The 15,119-nt window shown below is 46.3% G+C and overlaps 1 protein-coding gene across 2 annotated transcripts in view; it reads right to left on the bottom strand.

Annotated features, from left to right (window-relative positions):
* LOC139371402 (interleukin-17 receptor D-like) overlaps positions 1–15,119 on the bottom strand; it is a 59,666-nt gene that overhangs the window by 19,621 nt on the left and 24,926 nt on the right. For both annotated transcript variants that reach the window (XM_071111793.1, XM_071111794.1), the window contains exons 2-3: positions 10,257–10,323; positions 8,455–8,580 (exon numbers count right to left, since the gene is read on the bottom strand). In XM_071111793.1, coding sequence (XP_070967894.1) covers positions 8,455–8,580; positions 10,257–10,323 — 193 coding nt within the window. The remainder of the gene's footprint in view (positions 1–8,454; positions 8,581–10,256; positions 10,324–15,119) is intronic.

Here is a 15,119-nt window from a genome sequence, read left to right as displayed (position 1 = left end):
TCTTCTGATTGATGGGTTGATTGTTGACTGATTGGGGAGTAATGATTTTCACCTGTGAGGGGAGAAGGAGAGAAAAGAAACACACAGGATACACACAGACACAGGATACACACAGACACAGGATACCTGTATCCGTAACACTCCCACCCTTAAAAGAGCAACCCTAGGGGGATTGCGACTACAGTATTTAAATGAACACTCACAACAAATCAACAACCTTGCAAAACATACTGAAATCATCTTCACACACGAGACAAAGCATCTGCCAACACATTATCTGAACCCTTTTTGTGGCGGATCTCCAAATTATAATTTTGTACAATCAGCGCCCAACGCATAAGGCGCTGGTTCTGGTTGTACATTCGGTGGAGAAAAACTAAGGGGTTATGGTCAGTATACACAATCACTGGTAGGGCACTGGAACCAATGTATACTTCGAAGTATTGCAGAGCCAACAACAAAGCAAGAGCTTCTTGTTCTATTGTCGCATAGTTTGTTTGACATTTATTAAATTTACGTGAAAAATAACAAACGGGATGATCTACTCCACTCTTGTCCTGCTGCAGTAGAACAGCACCAGCACCTCTGGCACTAGCATCTACCTCAAGCTTGAACGGTTGTTCAAAATCCGGAGCAGCAAGTACAGGGGTACTACATAATAGTGCTTTCGCTGATTCAAAAGCTCTCTTACAATCAGGGGACAACACAAATGGTCTTGCCGGACTGAGCAAATCAGTCAATGGAGCAACTACCGCAGAGAAATTTTTACAGAAGCTACGGTAGTAGCCAACCATCCCTAAAAAGCGGCGTAGCTCTCGTCTAGTGGTAGGTGCAGGGAATGCAGTTATAGCCAAGACCTTGGCATCAACAGGGCGCACCTGTCCATGGCCAACCTCTTTACCGAGATAGGTAACAGTAGCCTTCCCAAACTCACACTTTGCCAAGTTCAGGGTTAGAGAAGCAGTTGCCAACCATTCACATACTACCCTTAGCGAGTCAACATGATCTGACCACTCAGACGAATAAATCACTAGGTCATCAAGGTATGCACTACAATTAGGAACGCCAGCTAGTACAGAGTTAACCAGTCGTTGGAAAGTGGCTGGTGCATTTCGCATCCCAAAAGCCATGACTGAGTACTGAAGGAAGTTGTCTGGGGTCACAAAGGCAGAAATCTCAGAAGCACGTGAAGTTAACGGAACCTGCCAGTAACCTTTTAAGAGGTCCAACTTGGTCACATACTTAGCAGCACCAATAGTGTCGATACAGTCGTCCAGTCTGGGTAACGGGAACGAATCTGGCATTGTGACAGAATTTACCTTTCGATAATCCGTACATAACCTGGACGTACCATCAGGTTTAGGAACCAGAATGCAAGGAGAACTCCAAGGGCTTGAACTTGGCTTAGCCAGGTCATTCTCCAACAAATATCTCACCTCATCCCTCATTATCTTCCTCTTGGAAGCGTTGATACGATATGGGTGTTGCTTGATAGGTGTAGCATTTCCAACATTAATGTCATGTTCCAACACATTTGTGCGAGTAGGAACGTCATTAAAGAGACATGGAAAACTGTGTAGTAGCCTCACAATATCATTAGCCTGTCCATCCGTTAAATGAACCAGACCTGACTGGATAGACAGCAGCATTTCTGAGTTGGGCAATCTAACACACTGCTGCTGAGTATTGCGCAACTCCAAGCCATCAACATCATTAATATGACAGTCCACTATCATTGCAGTTGTAGCAGAGGAGACAGCAGTACCTTCCTCTGTTTTTGAACTATCTAACTGTGTGATGGGTCGGGTGTGGTATGCTTTCAACATGTTAATGTGACACACACGAGATTGGCGTTTTCTATCAGGAGTTTGAAGCACATAGTCAGTTTCACTTATTTTCTTTTCAATTAAATAAGGACCAGAGAAACGAGCTGACAGTGAAGATCCTGGAACAGGTAATAACACCAGTACTTGGTCACCTGGCTGTAGTGGACGAGAAACAGCCTCTTTATCATAGTGTCTTTTCATGCTCCTCTGTGAGGAAGACAGAGCTTCCTTTGCAAGAGCACAAGCTTGGTGTAGGCGCTCACGAAAGCGACTAACATAGTCCAACACATTCTCATCTCTGGTACACAACTCTTGGGACAAGAACTGTTCTTTAAGGACTTTCATTGGTCCTCTTACTGTGTGACCAAACACTAGTTCAGCCGGGCTGAAACCTAGGGACTCCTGCACAGTTTCACGAGCAGCAAACAAAACTAGAGGAACTCCCTCATCCCAATCTTTCTCAGATTCCAAACAATATTTACGTAGCATAGACTTCAGTGTCTGATGCCATCTTTCAAGCGCACCCTGAGACTCTGGGTGATAGGCGCTTGATACACGGTGCGTAATTGATAAGGATTTCAACACCTGCTTGAAGAGCTTGGATAGGAAATTGGTACCTTGATCGCTTTGTACCACCTTCGGTAACCCGAATGTCGTGAAGAATTTTATTAAGGCTTTACTCACTATCGGAGCTGTAATCCTTCTCAGAGGAATAGCCTCGGGGTATCTTGTAGCCATACACATTATCGTTAACAAAAACTGGTTACCCGATTTTGTCTTCGGTAACGGTCCGACACAATCAACCACCACATGCTCAAATGGTTCACCTATGACAGGTATAGGACACAGAGGAGCGGGAGGAATAACCTGATTTGGTTTTCCTGTTATCTGACAGGTGTGGCATGTCCGACAGAACTGAGCCACATCTTGTTTTAAACCCGGCCAAAAAAAATGTCGAAGAATCCGATCATACGTCTTTGTAATTCCTAAATGACCAGACCACTGGTGATCATGAGCAAGGGATAACACATTCTGTCGAAAGGCTGTAGGAATCACTATTTGGTAAACAGCATTCCAATCTCCACCTGCATCAACATGGGATTTCCATTTACGCATGAGGAGATTACCATCAATGAAGTAAGCCACATTCTTCTTCTTCACCTCTTCTAACGAGACAACACTAGAAAAACATTTAGCAAGCTTGTTGTCAACCTTTTGGTTAGCAATCAGCTGCTCACGAGTGACTGGTAATTGTATTGCATCAGCAATAACTTCAACGTACTTTGATTCTTTCCTGGGCTGTTTGTCAGAGGTGATCAGCTTCTCAGAGGTATCACACAATCCATCCTCTTGATCATCCTCTTTGAACAGAACAGTGTTCGACAAATCTATCACGTCACCCTCTTGTAGTGCCTGAGCACGAGTGACAGCACAAGCGGGGAACACATGTGGATAACTCTGTGCCAACTCATTCGAGAGAGAGTGGTCACTTTTATCCAATACTTCCAATACGGGTACTACCTTTCCTCCGGCAATATCGTTACCCATTATAAAGGTCACACCTTTCACTGGCAACTTAGGACGTACCCCCACTCTGAATATTCCACTGATTAACTCAGAGTGTACTTTCACAAAGTGCAACGGCACTGGGACAAAACCCATTTCAATACCCTGCACTAACACACTGGAACCACAGTATGTATCGTCAGATAAGGGCAACACATCATGCAATATAAACGACTGCGCCGCACCAGTATCTCTAAGGATTTTAACCGGACGCTGAGACGCTTCGTCATTCGTTAGGGACACAAACCCCTCGAAAATGAATGGTTCATAACTGCGGTCGGGGACTGAGTCTTTCAAACTACAGTTACCCTGAGGCACCTGTTTTGTTGCAGACCTCACAACCGTACGAATTAGACCAACACCTGTTGGCGGCTTGGCACGAAGAGGCATCCCTTGTTTGCGTTTAAGCAGGAAGCAATCATTAATCATATGTCCCACTTTATGACAATAGAAACAGGAACGCTCATTCTTCTGGCGTGCTTGATATACTACTGCGGGCCGACTAGGGCTAAAGGTAGGAAACTCAGTGGATCTACTCTCAGTTTGAGCCGAAAACACACTCTTGTGCGTCAACACAAACTCGTCTGCCAACACAGACGCTTCTGCCAGGGAGGATACTTTCTGTTCGTTTAGGTAAACTACAATGCGTTCGGGTAAGCAATTTTTAAACTCTTCCAACAAGATTAACTCCCGGAGAGAGTTGAAATCAGTTACCTTACTAGCAGCATGCCATTTATCAAACAGATTTCCCTTGTCTCTAGCAAATTCCACATAAGTCTTACTAGAAGACTTTCTATGAGACCTAAATCTCTGTCGGTATGCCTCAGGCACAAGCTCATAGGCACGAAGAACAGTAGCTTTGACCACTTCATAATTCAAACTGTCCTCCAGAGGTAGCGCTGACAAAACCTCTTGGGCTTTACCAGTTAATTTACACTGAAGTAATAGGCACCATACCTCTTCAGGCCACTTCAATGCTACGGCTATACGCTCAAATACACAAAAATAGGAGTCAACCTCTGACTCTCTGAACAAAGGTACTAAGGCAATCTGCCTACTAATGTCAAACGTGTTTGAGGACACAGCTGGTGAGGACGACTCACTAACAGGAACAGTAGGAACGAAGGTTAGCCTCGCTGTCTCTGCCTCCAGTTCCATCTGGCGCATTTTAAACGTCATCTGCCTCTGTTCTCGTTCTTTTTCTGCCTCCATTTTACCCATCTCCAAATCTAAATGCCGCTGTTCTTTTTCTGCCTCAATTTTACACATCATCTGCCGTTCTTCTCTTTCTGCCTCAATTTTACACATCATCTGCCGTTCTTCTCTTTCTGCCTCAATTTTACACATCATCTGCCGTTGTTCTCTTTCTGCCTCAATTTTACACATCTCCAACTGGAGAGTCTCTCGCCTAATTTGGGCTCTCTCTTCCACCTCTAGTTGTAACTGTGCTAAACGGACATCCCTTCTGGCATCACCGTTTGACAGTGGGGATAGTGGATCAAAATGGGACAATGTGGCTGGTGTTTTAGCCTCGCCCTCATTATCAGACACCAATGGGCTTACAGGAGCAGTAACATCCCCTACAGTGGTAGTATGCTCAGGCAGCGGTAACACAAGCACCTGCTCTTCCAACAATACATTTAACACTAGCTGTTTAACCTCCGCCTTAACTACACTCTGCGGAATCGATATTGAGTAATGGTCAGCCAAGGTCATTAAATCAACTCTACGACATTTATCAAAAACCTCCCACGAAGGATTATCCAAAAAGGACTTCAAATCAAAAGTAGCCATCTTACACTACTTCACAAGAGCCAACGAAAATAGCAAACACTAATGCTACTTCAGCTATGACGCTCAACACTGAACTATACCACTACAACAATCTACATGAGCGGCATGGGTGTCAGTAAAGACATATCCCGGATGAGCCCCCACTTATGTTACAAATCCCTTTTGGCCCGACCGTCTAGGGGGAATGGTAGTGAGACCCGTAACATAACTCATGTAAATTATAATAGTGACAAAGTAAAAGTGAACGAAATAACCACGACAACCGAAATAATACCGTCAAACTCAGGGTTTATTTCTAAACACACGGTAATGGGGGGAGCAGGAAAAAGGGGCTGAGCTGGACCCAAGGAAAGAAACAAATATGCAAAAACACCCCTAAGCTAGACTAGCTTATTTCAACAACAGCTACCTAACTAACCAAAAATACAGTGGGTGGTCCGCCCAGTTCTAACTAGTGTGTTTTAACAAAGTTTACCTACGGGTAGTGTATGCCCATGGGCGACTTGTCTTGGTTTCCCCTTTTTCCCACCAGCAAACACCATAAACAAAAACAATACTCACAGGAGATGACAAAGTGATTTGGAGGTGCTCAAACAAAAGAAGAGGTTAATTATTACACAAAGAGCGAGATCTACATACATGGCATTTACAAAGAGATTGTGCTACTGAAATCTATCAAGAGCAGAGATCTACCAACATGTCATTACAAAGATTGAGCTCTCCTGAAATCTATAAAGAACAGCTATCTACCAACATGGCATTACAAAGATTGAGCTCCTGAACAAACAAATGATGGGGTTTTTAAACCATGGGGAAGGAACTGTGATAGGGTAGGAAACAGGAGGAGGTGTGTCTTCTGATTGATGGGTTGATTGTTGACTGATTGGGGAGTAATGATTTTCACCTGTGAGGGGAGAAGGAGAGAAAAGAAACACACAGGATACACACAGACACAGGATACACACAGACACAGGATACCTGTATCCGTAACACACAGAGATGAAAAAACAGAACACCAGACTAACAACAGGAAGACACAGAGATGAAAAAACAGAACACCAGACTACCAACAGGAAGACACAGAGATGAAAAAACAGAACACCAGACTAACAACAGGAAGACACAGAGATAAAAAAACAGAACACCAGACTAACAACAGGAAGACACAGTAACATAAAACAAAGAGAAGGAAAAGAGTGATGTGTCAGTGTCTGAGTGAGCGAGCAGGTGTGTCTTAGCCTGTCTGGAGTGCCAGGTGGGCAGGATTTGCACTTTAAGCACTCCTCGATTGATTCCTAGCAACAGGCAAGCTTAAGCAAGCAAAGCTACACCTTATACATTGATTTGAAATAGCATTTGAACCCAGGTTTGCAGAGGACAGGAGGGAGGGTGTCTGCGTGCCAAGGGAGCATTCCCGTGCCCTTCAAAGTGTGCCAGCGCACCTCCCTGTTAATTATGTTTCTGCTTTATCAGTCCGAGGCAACAGCAGAGGCAGAAAACACACATTCCCTGTGGCTCCTGTTACCTCGGTGGGGAGCGGAGGCTCCGTGTATGTGTGTTCAAGCTGAGGAGCTGAAAGAGCCTCCTCTTTGTGGTGGCTGTAACACACACCTCCTCCTCTCCTCCACACAGATACCATCAGCCTCACCGTCAACACACACAGAGAGACAGAGAGAAAAAAAAAAGAAGTGGGAAGAAAGAGCTGTCGAACTGGTTGGGTTGTCTGTCTCCAGGCATGTTTTTGTCCTGGGGCCGGAAGCTTCAGCTCCCTCCCTCCTCTCTCCCCCCCTTTCCTTCTCTCTTATCCTTTTATTTTCCTCCATTAATGTGTAACCCTCTACCTGAGCAGTGTCCCAGGGATTAACCCCCAGAGAACAACAAGCTGCATTGTCCTGAGGATCAGCCAAGGCTTCGCGTTACCAAGTTCAATAGCGCCTCAGCATACGGAAGCAGAGGAGGCCTCCCTTTCTCTTAGTCTTGCTCTCTCTCTGTCACACAGGCACAGATCGCGTGCAAACAGAGACAGTCAAGACAAACACACACACATTCTTTCACAGACAAATCACAGCTTTGATGTGTAGGGTATGGATCTCTTCCCTGTCAGGGGCCTGCTGGGGAAGTAACCTGGGTCTTTGATCAGGACCAACAACACAGGGCTGGGGGAGGTAACCTGAGTCTGTGATCAGTACCAACAACAAAGGGCTGGGGGAGGTAACCTGGGTCTGTGATCAGTACCAACAACAAAGGGCTGGGGGAGGTAACCTGGGTCTGTGATCAGTACCAACAACAAAGGGCTGGGGGAGGTAACCTGGGTCTGTGATCAGTACCAACAACAAAGGGCTGGGGGAGGTAACCTGGGTCTGTGATCAGTACCAACAACAAAGGGCTGGGGGAGGTAACCTGGGTCTGTGATCAGTACCAACAACAAAGGGCTGGGGGAGGTAACCTGGGTCTGTGATCAGTACCAACAACAAAGGGCTGGGGGAGGTAACCTGGGTCTGTGATCAGTACCAACAACAAAGGGCTGGGGGAGGTAACCTGGGTCTGTGATCAGTACCAACAACAAAGGGCTGGGGGAGGTAACCTGGGTCTGTGATCAGTACCAACAACAAAGGGCTGGGGGAGGTAACCTGGGTCTGTGATCAGTACCAACAACAAAGGGCTGGGGGAGGTAACCTGGGTCTGTGATCAGGACAAGCCCAACATGACAACACAGGGCTTTGAAGATTAGCCTTTTCTCTCTTCTCCTCTCCTCTCCTGTCCCCAAACCTCTTTCCTCCACAAACTCTACTCCCTTCAACCCAGCCTGCCCTGAAATACTGAAGATAAACATAAACCACTCCTGTGTGTCACCAGGCGTAGAAAGCAAACACACACGTGCACATACCAAGGTTTTGAAATGTTATGGTGTCTCCCAAATGTCATGTGATCTATCGAAAACAATTTAACAGTAGGCCTACCACTAACTTTTGCATGGGGAGGACTGCTCATCTAATCACAGAGGGACTTTTTCCATCTCCAGTCCATAACTACTCTAGAAAACAGCTAACTTTATACAATTCCACACATTTTCCCATAAAACAAAGAGAAAAATGTACAGGTTTATAGCTAATCTCATGCCTTACGGGGGATGCTGCGGTGTGAGGTATGCCAGTGAGCAGAGCTGTACATACCTCATACCCAGAGGTCCTGGGCATCTACTTTATTTCACCATGGTGAATGTTCTAATTCCATAGACAGTGCAGGTGTAGACGGCTTGGTTACGTACCTAGAGGGCTGCTCATCCAGTGGACCACCACAGCAGCCTGGCTGTCACAGGAGAGGTGGCTGAACGTCACATTGTTCACCTCATAGATGGCATGCTTCCCCAATGGGCTCCAGTTCACAGAGCAATCTGGCGGAGAAGAACAGAGAGGACGTATCACAATTAGACTGTGTTGAAAGACAGAGAGGACGTATCACAATTAGACTGTGTTAAAAGACAGAGAGGACAGGACGTATCACAATTAGACTGTGTTAAAAGACAGAGAGGACAGGACGTATCACAATTAGACTGTGTTAAAAGACAGAGAGGACATATCACAATTAGACTGTGTTAAAAGACAGAGAGGACGTATCACAATTAGACTGTGTTAAAAGACAGAGAGGACAGGACGTATCACAATTAGACTGTGTTAAAAGACAGAGAGGACGTATCACAATTAGACTGTTAAAAGACAGAGAGGACGTATCACAATTAGACTGTGTTAAAAGACAGAGAGGACGTATCACAATTAGACTGTGTTAAAAGACAGAGAGGACGTATCACAATTAGACTGTGTTAAAAGACAGAGAGGAGAGAAGGTTGATGGACATAGATAAAAAACTATTTTCAATTTCAAAACAACCTTTATTAGCAGAAGCAGAAGCCCTTCCAACCTCATCTACCACACAGATAACCCACCTCACACCACAGATCACAACAGAGAGAGAAGAGAAGAACGAGGATGGGTCAGAGAGCTCAGAACAGAGAGCATGGTTAAGATGGAGAGGTCAGAACAGAGAGCATGGTTAAGATGGAGAGGTCAGAACAGAGAGCATGGTTAAGATGGAGAGGTCAGAACAGAGAGCATGGTTAAGATGGAGAGGTCAGAACAGAGAGCATGGTTAAGATGGAGAGGTCAGAACAGAGAGCATGGTTAAGATGGAGAGGTCAGAACAGAGAGCATGGTTAAGATGGAGAGGTCAGAACAGAGAGCATGGTTAAGATGGAGAGGTCAGAACAGAGAGCATGGTTAAGATGGAGAGGTCAGAACAGAGAGCATGGTTAAGATGGAGGGTTCAGAACAGAGAGCATGGTTAAGATGGAGAGGTCAGAACAGAGAGCATGGTTAAGATGGAGAGGTCAGAACAGAACAGGGCTCCCTGGGTGAAGGCTGATGGACGGGAACGGCTGGGTGGGACTGATGGACAGGTGGGTGGGTGAGATTCTCTCTGAGCCAAGCCTGGGGAAGAGAATGTGCAGCCATGCAAGGAGCTGTCCTCCCCTCCCCTCCCCTCCCCTCTCCTCTCCTCTCCTCTCCTCTCCTCTCCTCTCCTCCTCCCCTCTTCTCCTCTCCTCCTCCCCTCCTCTCCCCTCCCCTATAACACTCTCCCATCTATAACTATAACACTCTCCCATCTCTTTTGTTAATGATCCCTATGTCCTCTCCTCTCTCTCAGGTAGAGGAAGAGGAGCAGCGGGCTGTATCACACACACCCCCTGGCTCTGAGCTGCAGTCGATTGTGATGCTAAACCACAGAGACGCTTTTCAGAAAAGCTGTTCCCCTCTGACAGTCAAGGACAATAGCAGCCGACTGCTGGGAAAATCCGGATTTGCTACAAGAGAGAAAACTTTGACTTCTGGAGAAATTAACTTGGTGGTGAGGGGGGGGGGGGGGGGACTCTGAGAAGTGGCAACTTTAGGATGGAATGGAAAGGGAAAGCAGTTTTCATGCAAGGCCATGTTAAATAGTAAACAGTAACAATTCTATAATTGTTTAAATGTGGAGATAACATTTAGTCAAGGCTTCGCTGTGAGAAAGACTCACTGTCTGTTCGGAATGTGACCCCGAGCTTCCGACCATTCTCGTCAGAACTTGACTGAACCTGGAGCCCCTGCAGAGAGAGAGAGAAAGAGAGAGAGGGGGATGGATGGATGGATGGAAAGACCACAAGAACAACTGGCAGACAGTGATACATATCAATACAACACAACCACGTTACCAACACTCAGATGCCACAAAATGAACCCCAACTAGGGAAAAAGACAAAGTCTGGGAAACTATAACACAGACCATTAAGCCCTATTACTGTGAGGCCTATGGTAGTTCATTTGAATTTTTATTTGATTTATTTCACCTATATGGATAGCTGGCTGACTGGATAGCTGGCTGGCTGGCTGTGTGTGTAGCTGGCTGATTGTATAGCTGGCTGATTGTATAGCTGGCTGACTATAGCTGGCTGGGTGTATAGCTGGCTGGGTGGGTGTATAGCTGGCTGACTGGATAGCTGGCTGGCTGACTGTATAGCTGGCTGACTGTATAGCTGGCTGACTGTATAGCTGGCTGGGTGGGTGTATAGTTGGCTGGGTGTATAGCTGGCTGACTGGATAGCTGGATGGCTGGGTGTATAGCTGGCTGACTGTATAGCTGGCTGACTGTATAGCTGGCTGACTATAGCTGGCTGACTATAGCTGGCTGGGTGGGTGTATAGTTGGCTGGGTGTATAGCTGTTTGACTGGATAGCTGGCTGGCTGGATATATACAGTCGGGCAAAAAAGTATTTATTGTTGTGCAAGTTCTCCCACTTAAAAATATGAGAGATGCCTGTAATTTTCATCATAGGTGCATTTCAACTATGACAGACAAAATGAGAAAAAAAATCCAGAAAATCACATTGTAGGATTTTTAATGAATTTATTTGCAAATTATGGTCACCAAACAAGCAAGATTTCTGTCTCTCACAGACCTGTAACTTCTTCTTTAAGAGGCTCCTCTGTCCTCCACTCGTTACATGCATTAACGGCACCTGTTTGAACTTGTTATCAGTATAAAAGACACCTGTCCACAACCTCAAACAGTCACACTCCAAACTCCACTATGGCCAAGACCAAAGAGCTGTCAAAGGACACCAGAAACAAAATTGTAGACCTGCACCAGGCTGGGAAGACTGAATCTGCAATAGGTAAGCAGCTTGGTTTGAAGAAATCAACTGTGGGAGCAATTATTAGGAAATGGAAGACATACAAGACCACTGATAATCTCCCTCGATCTGGGGCTCCACGCAAGATCTCACCCCGTGGGGTCAAAATGATCACAAGAACGGTGAGCAAAAATCCCAGAACCACACGGGGGGACCTAGTGAATGACCTGCAGAGAGCTGGGACCAAAGTAACAAAGCCTACCATCAGTAACACACTACGCCGCCAGGGACTCAAATCCTGCAGTGCCAGCCGTGTACCCCTGCTTAAGCCAGTACATGTCCAGGCCCATCTGAAGTTTGCTAGAGAGCATTTGGATGATCCAGAAGAAGATTGGGAGAATGTCATATGGTCAGATGAAACCAAAATATAACTTTTTGGTAAAAACTCAACTCGTCTTGTTTGGAGGACAAAGGATGCTGAGTTGCATCCAAAGAACACTATACCTACTGTGAAGCATGGGGGTGGAAACATAATGCTTTGGGGCTGTTTTCCTGCAAAGGGACCAGGACGACTGATCCGTGTAAAGGAAAGAATGAATGGGGCCATGTATCGTGAGATTTTGAGTGAAAACCTCCTTCCATCAGCAAGGGCATTGAAGATTAAACGTGGCTGGGTCTTTCAGCACGACAATGATCCCAAACACACTGCCCGGGCAACGAAGGAGTGGCTTCGTAAGAAGCATTTCAAGGTCCTGGAGTGACCTAGACAGTCTCCAGATCTCAACCCCATAGAAAATCTTTGGAGGGAGTTGAAAGTCCGTGTTGCCCAGCAACAGCCCCAAAACATCACTGCTCTAGAGGAGATCTGCATGGAGGAATGGGCCAAAATACCAGCAACAGTGTGTGAAAACCTTGTGAAGACTTACAGAAAACGTTTGACCTCTGTCATTGCCAACAAAGGGTATATAACAAACATTTTGTCTGTCATAGTTGAAGTGTACCTATGATGAAAATTACAGGCCTCTCTCATCTTTTTAAGTGGGAGAACTTGCACATTTGGTGGCTGACTAAATACTTTTTTGCCCCACTGTAGCTGGCTGACTGGATAGCTGGCTGGCTGGGTATATAGCTGGCTGACTGGATAACTGGCTGACTGGCTGTATAGCTGGCTGACTGGATAACTGGCTGCCTGGGTGTATAGCTGACTGACTGGATAACTGGCTGCCTGAGTGTATCGCTGGCTGACTGGATAACTGGCTGCCTGGGTGTATAGCTGGCTGACTGGATAACTGGCTACCTGGGTGTATAGCTGGCTGACTGGATAACTGGCTGCCTGGCTGTATAGCTGGCTGACTGGATAGCTGGCTGACTGGCTGTATAGCTGGCTGACTGTATAGATGGCTGACTGGATAGCTGACTGGCTGTATAGCTGGCTGACTGGCTGTATAGCTGGCTGAATAGCTGGCTGACTGGATAACTGTCTGCCTGGCTGTATAGCTGGCTAGATGCGTGTGAGTGAGTTCAAATCAAATGGTTTTAGTCACATGTGCCGAATACAACAGGTATTACAGTGAAATGCTTACAAGCCCTTAACCAACAACACAGTTTTAAGAAAAATACATGTTAGGTAAAACAATAAGAAATAAAAGTAACAAATAATTAAAGAGCAGCAGTAAATAACAATAGCGAGGCAGGGGGTACCGGTACAGAGTCAATGTACCGGTTAGTCAGGGTAACTGAGGTAATATGTACATGAAGGTAAAGAGCCTATGCATAGATAATAAACAGAGAAAAGCAGCAGTGTAAAAGAAGGGGGAGGGGGGGCAATGCAAATTGTCTGGGTAGCCCTCTGATTAGCTGTTCAGGAGTCTTATGGCTTGGGGGTAGAAGCTGTTAAGAAGCCTCTTGGACCTCGACTTGGCGCTCCGGTACCGCTTGCCGTGCGCGTGTTACTACATTTAGTGGTGCAGAATTTGCATTGGTTTATTTATTCACCTATCAAATTAACAAAGACCTGAGTCCTAACTGGATATCAACATGTGCAACTTCATTTTTGCTCAAATCTTCCATTGACATCAAGGATTTATGTGAAAGTCTTGAAATCTGCCTGTTTCTCTCCCCCTCACAGGATGTGATTTATGTGAAATCTTCCTGTTTCTCTCCCCCTCTCAGGATGTGTATTGATGAGGCCCCCAACCAGTTCAAACCCCGCTCCCCCCATCAACACACACACACACACACACACACACACAAACTCCCACCTCTCCCTGCCCGAGTCCCTGCCCGAGTCGCCGACCTGCACCTCCAGATGTTTGTGCTTGAAGTGAAGCAGAAAGAGGGGGAGCGGCTAGAGACTAGACCACCATGGCTGAACAGGAGGAGCCATCAGATGAGGTATCCACCATCCTCATCACTCACTTCCCTGTGCTTTCAACCCAAACATTACCTATTCATCACACGAGGTCATACAACACGGTCTTCCTCTCTTAAACAGGTTCTCCCATATTTCAACACACTCTTTTCCCCCCACTCGATTCCTTTCCGTCTCTCTGTCTAACACGTTGGGCTAAAAACACACCCTTAGTCTTACTTACAGGGAGCAAAAACCTGACAATATTTGGGGTCAAACGAATGTTGCTCAAGGCATTTTCAAAGTGTTAAAAGACCCATTTTCTGAGGAAGTTACCTAGCTGGCTACTAACTAAACTAAATGTTTACTGCTACAGAGAGGAAGGCGGGATCTCCCCAATCTCTCATTTAGCAGGGGAATGAAGTGTCGGAGCGGTGCCTTGAGCTTGTACTAATGGGCTGCCGGGCCTGCCGTCCTGGAGTTTAACACCCTGCTCTCAGCAGGAGGCTGGTCACACACACACCTGCAACAGGGCCTCACCACCCGCCACACCTGTATCCAATCAGCAGGCTGTAAGCCCCCTGACCACAGTATCACACCTTTGGAACAGGCCATGGTGTGTGTGTGTGTGTGTGTGTGTGTGTGTGTGTGTGTGTGTGTGTGTGTGTGTTTAGGGGGGGTTGACATAACACCTCCTAATAAGCCTGCTACAAGTTCTACGACACCCACCCTCCCTCCCTACACAATGGCCTTTTACAGCCCCCATATACAGGCCAGGCCTTTGTTCCTGTTACTACAGGATGCTGGTTTGGTGCCTGTCTGCCAGGGAGAGGGAAGACTCCAGCACTCCTTCCCTTCTTTCTGATGTCCTCCCCCTCTCCTCTTCTCTCCCCCTCTTCTCCCCGTGTGTCAAATGGCCTCGAGTCAACTTGCATCTTTAAAACTTCAAATGCACAGTTTCGGGTGAGAGGGGCTGGCACGGTGGTGGTGGTGTGGTGCCAATAACTGTCTGCATCCCACGTGGCAGATGAACGGGCAGTCAAGTTGTTGGCTGAGCATGAGGAAGACGGAGGGTCAGGCCTCGGTCACAATGCTCTCTGAATATTATAGGGTTATAGAGGACACAGGGGGCTCGGCCGGGCAGGACTAATAACATATTAACCATACTCTCTGGAGTTGGGAGGGGGAGGAGGACAAGAAGGAATGGAGAGGAAATGAGAGGAGAGGAAATGAGAAGAAAGGAGAGGAGAAGAAAGGAGAGGAAAGGAAAGGAGAATAAAGGAGAGGAAATGAGAGGAGAAGAAAGGAGAGGAAAGGAGAGGAGAAGAAAGGAGAGGAAAGGAAAGGAGAGGAAAGGAGAGGAAAGGAGAGGAGAAGAAAGGAGAGGAAAGGAGAGGAAAGGAGAGGAAAGGAGAAGAAA

This window comes from Oncorhynchus clarkii, chromosome 17 (genome assembly GCF_045791955.1).
Source record: "Oncorhynchus clarkii lewisi isolate Uvic-CL-2024 chromosome 17, UVic_Ocla_1.0, whole genome shotgun sequence".
Lineage (NCBI taxonomy): Eukaryota > Metazoa > Chordata > Actinopteri > Salmoniformes > Salmonidae > Oncorhynchus > Oncorhynchus clarkii.
This window is presented reverse-complemented; position numbering and strand designations above follow the sequence as displayed.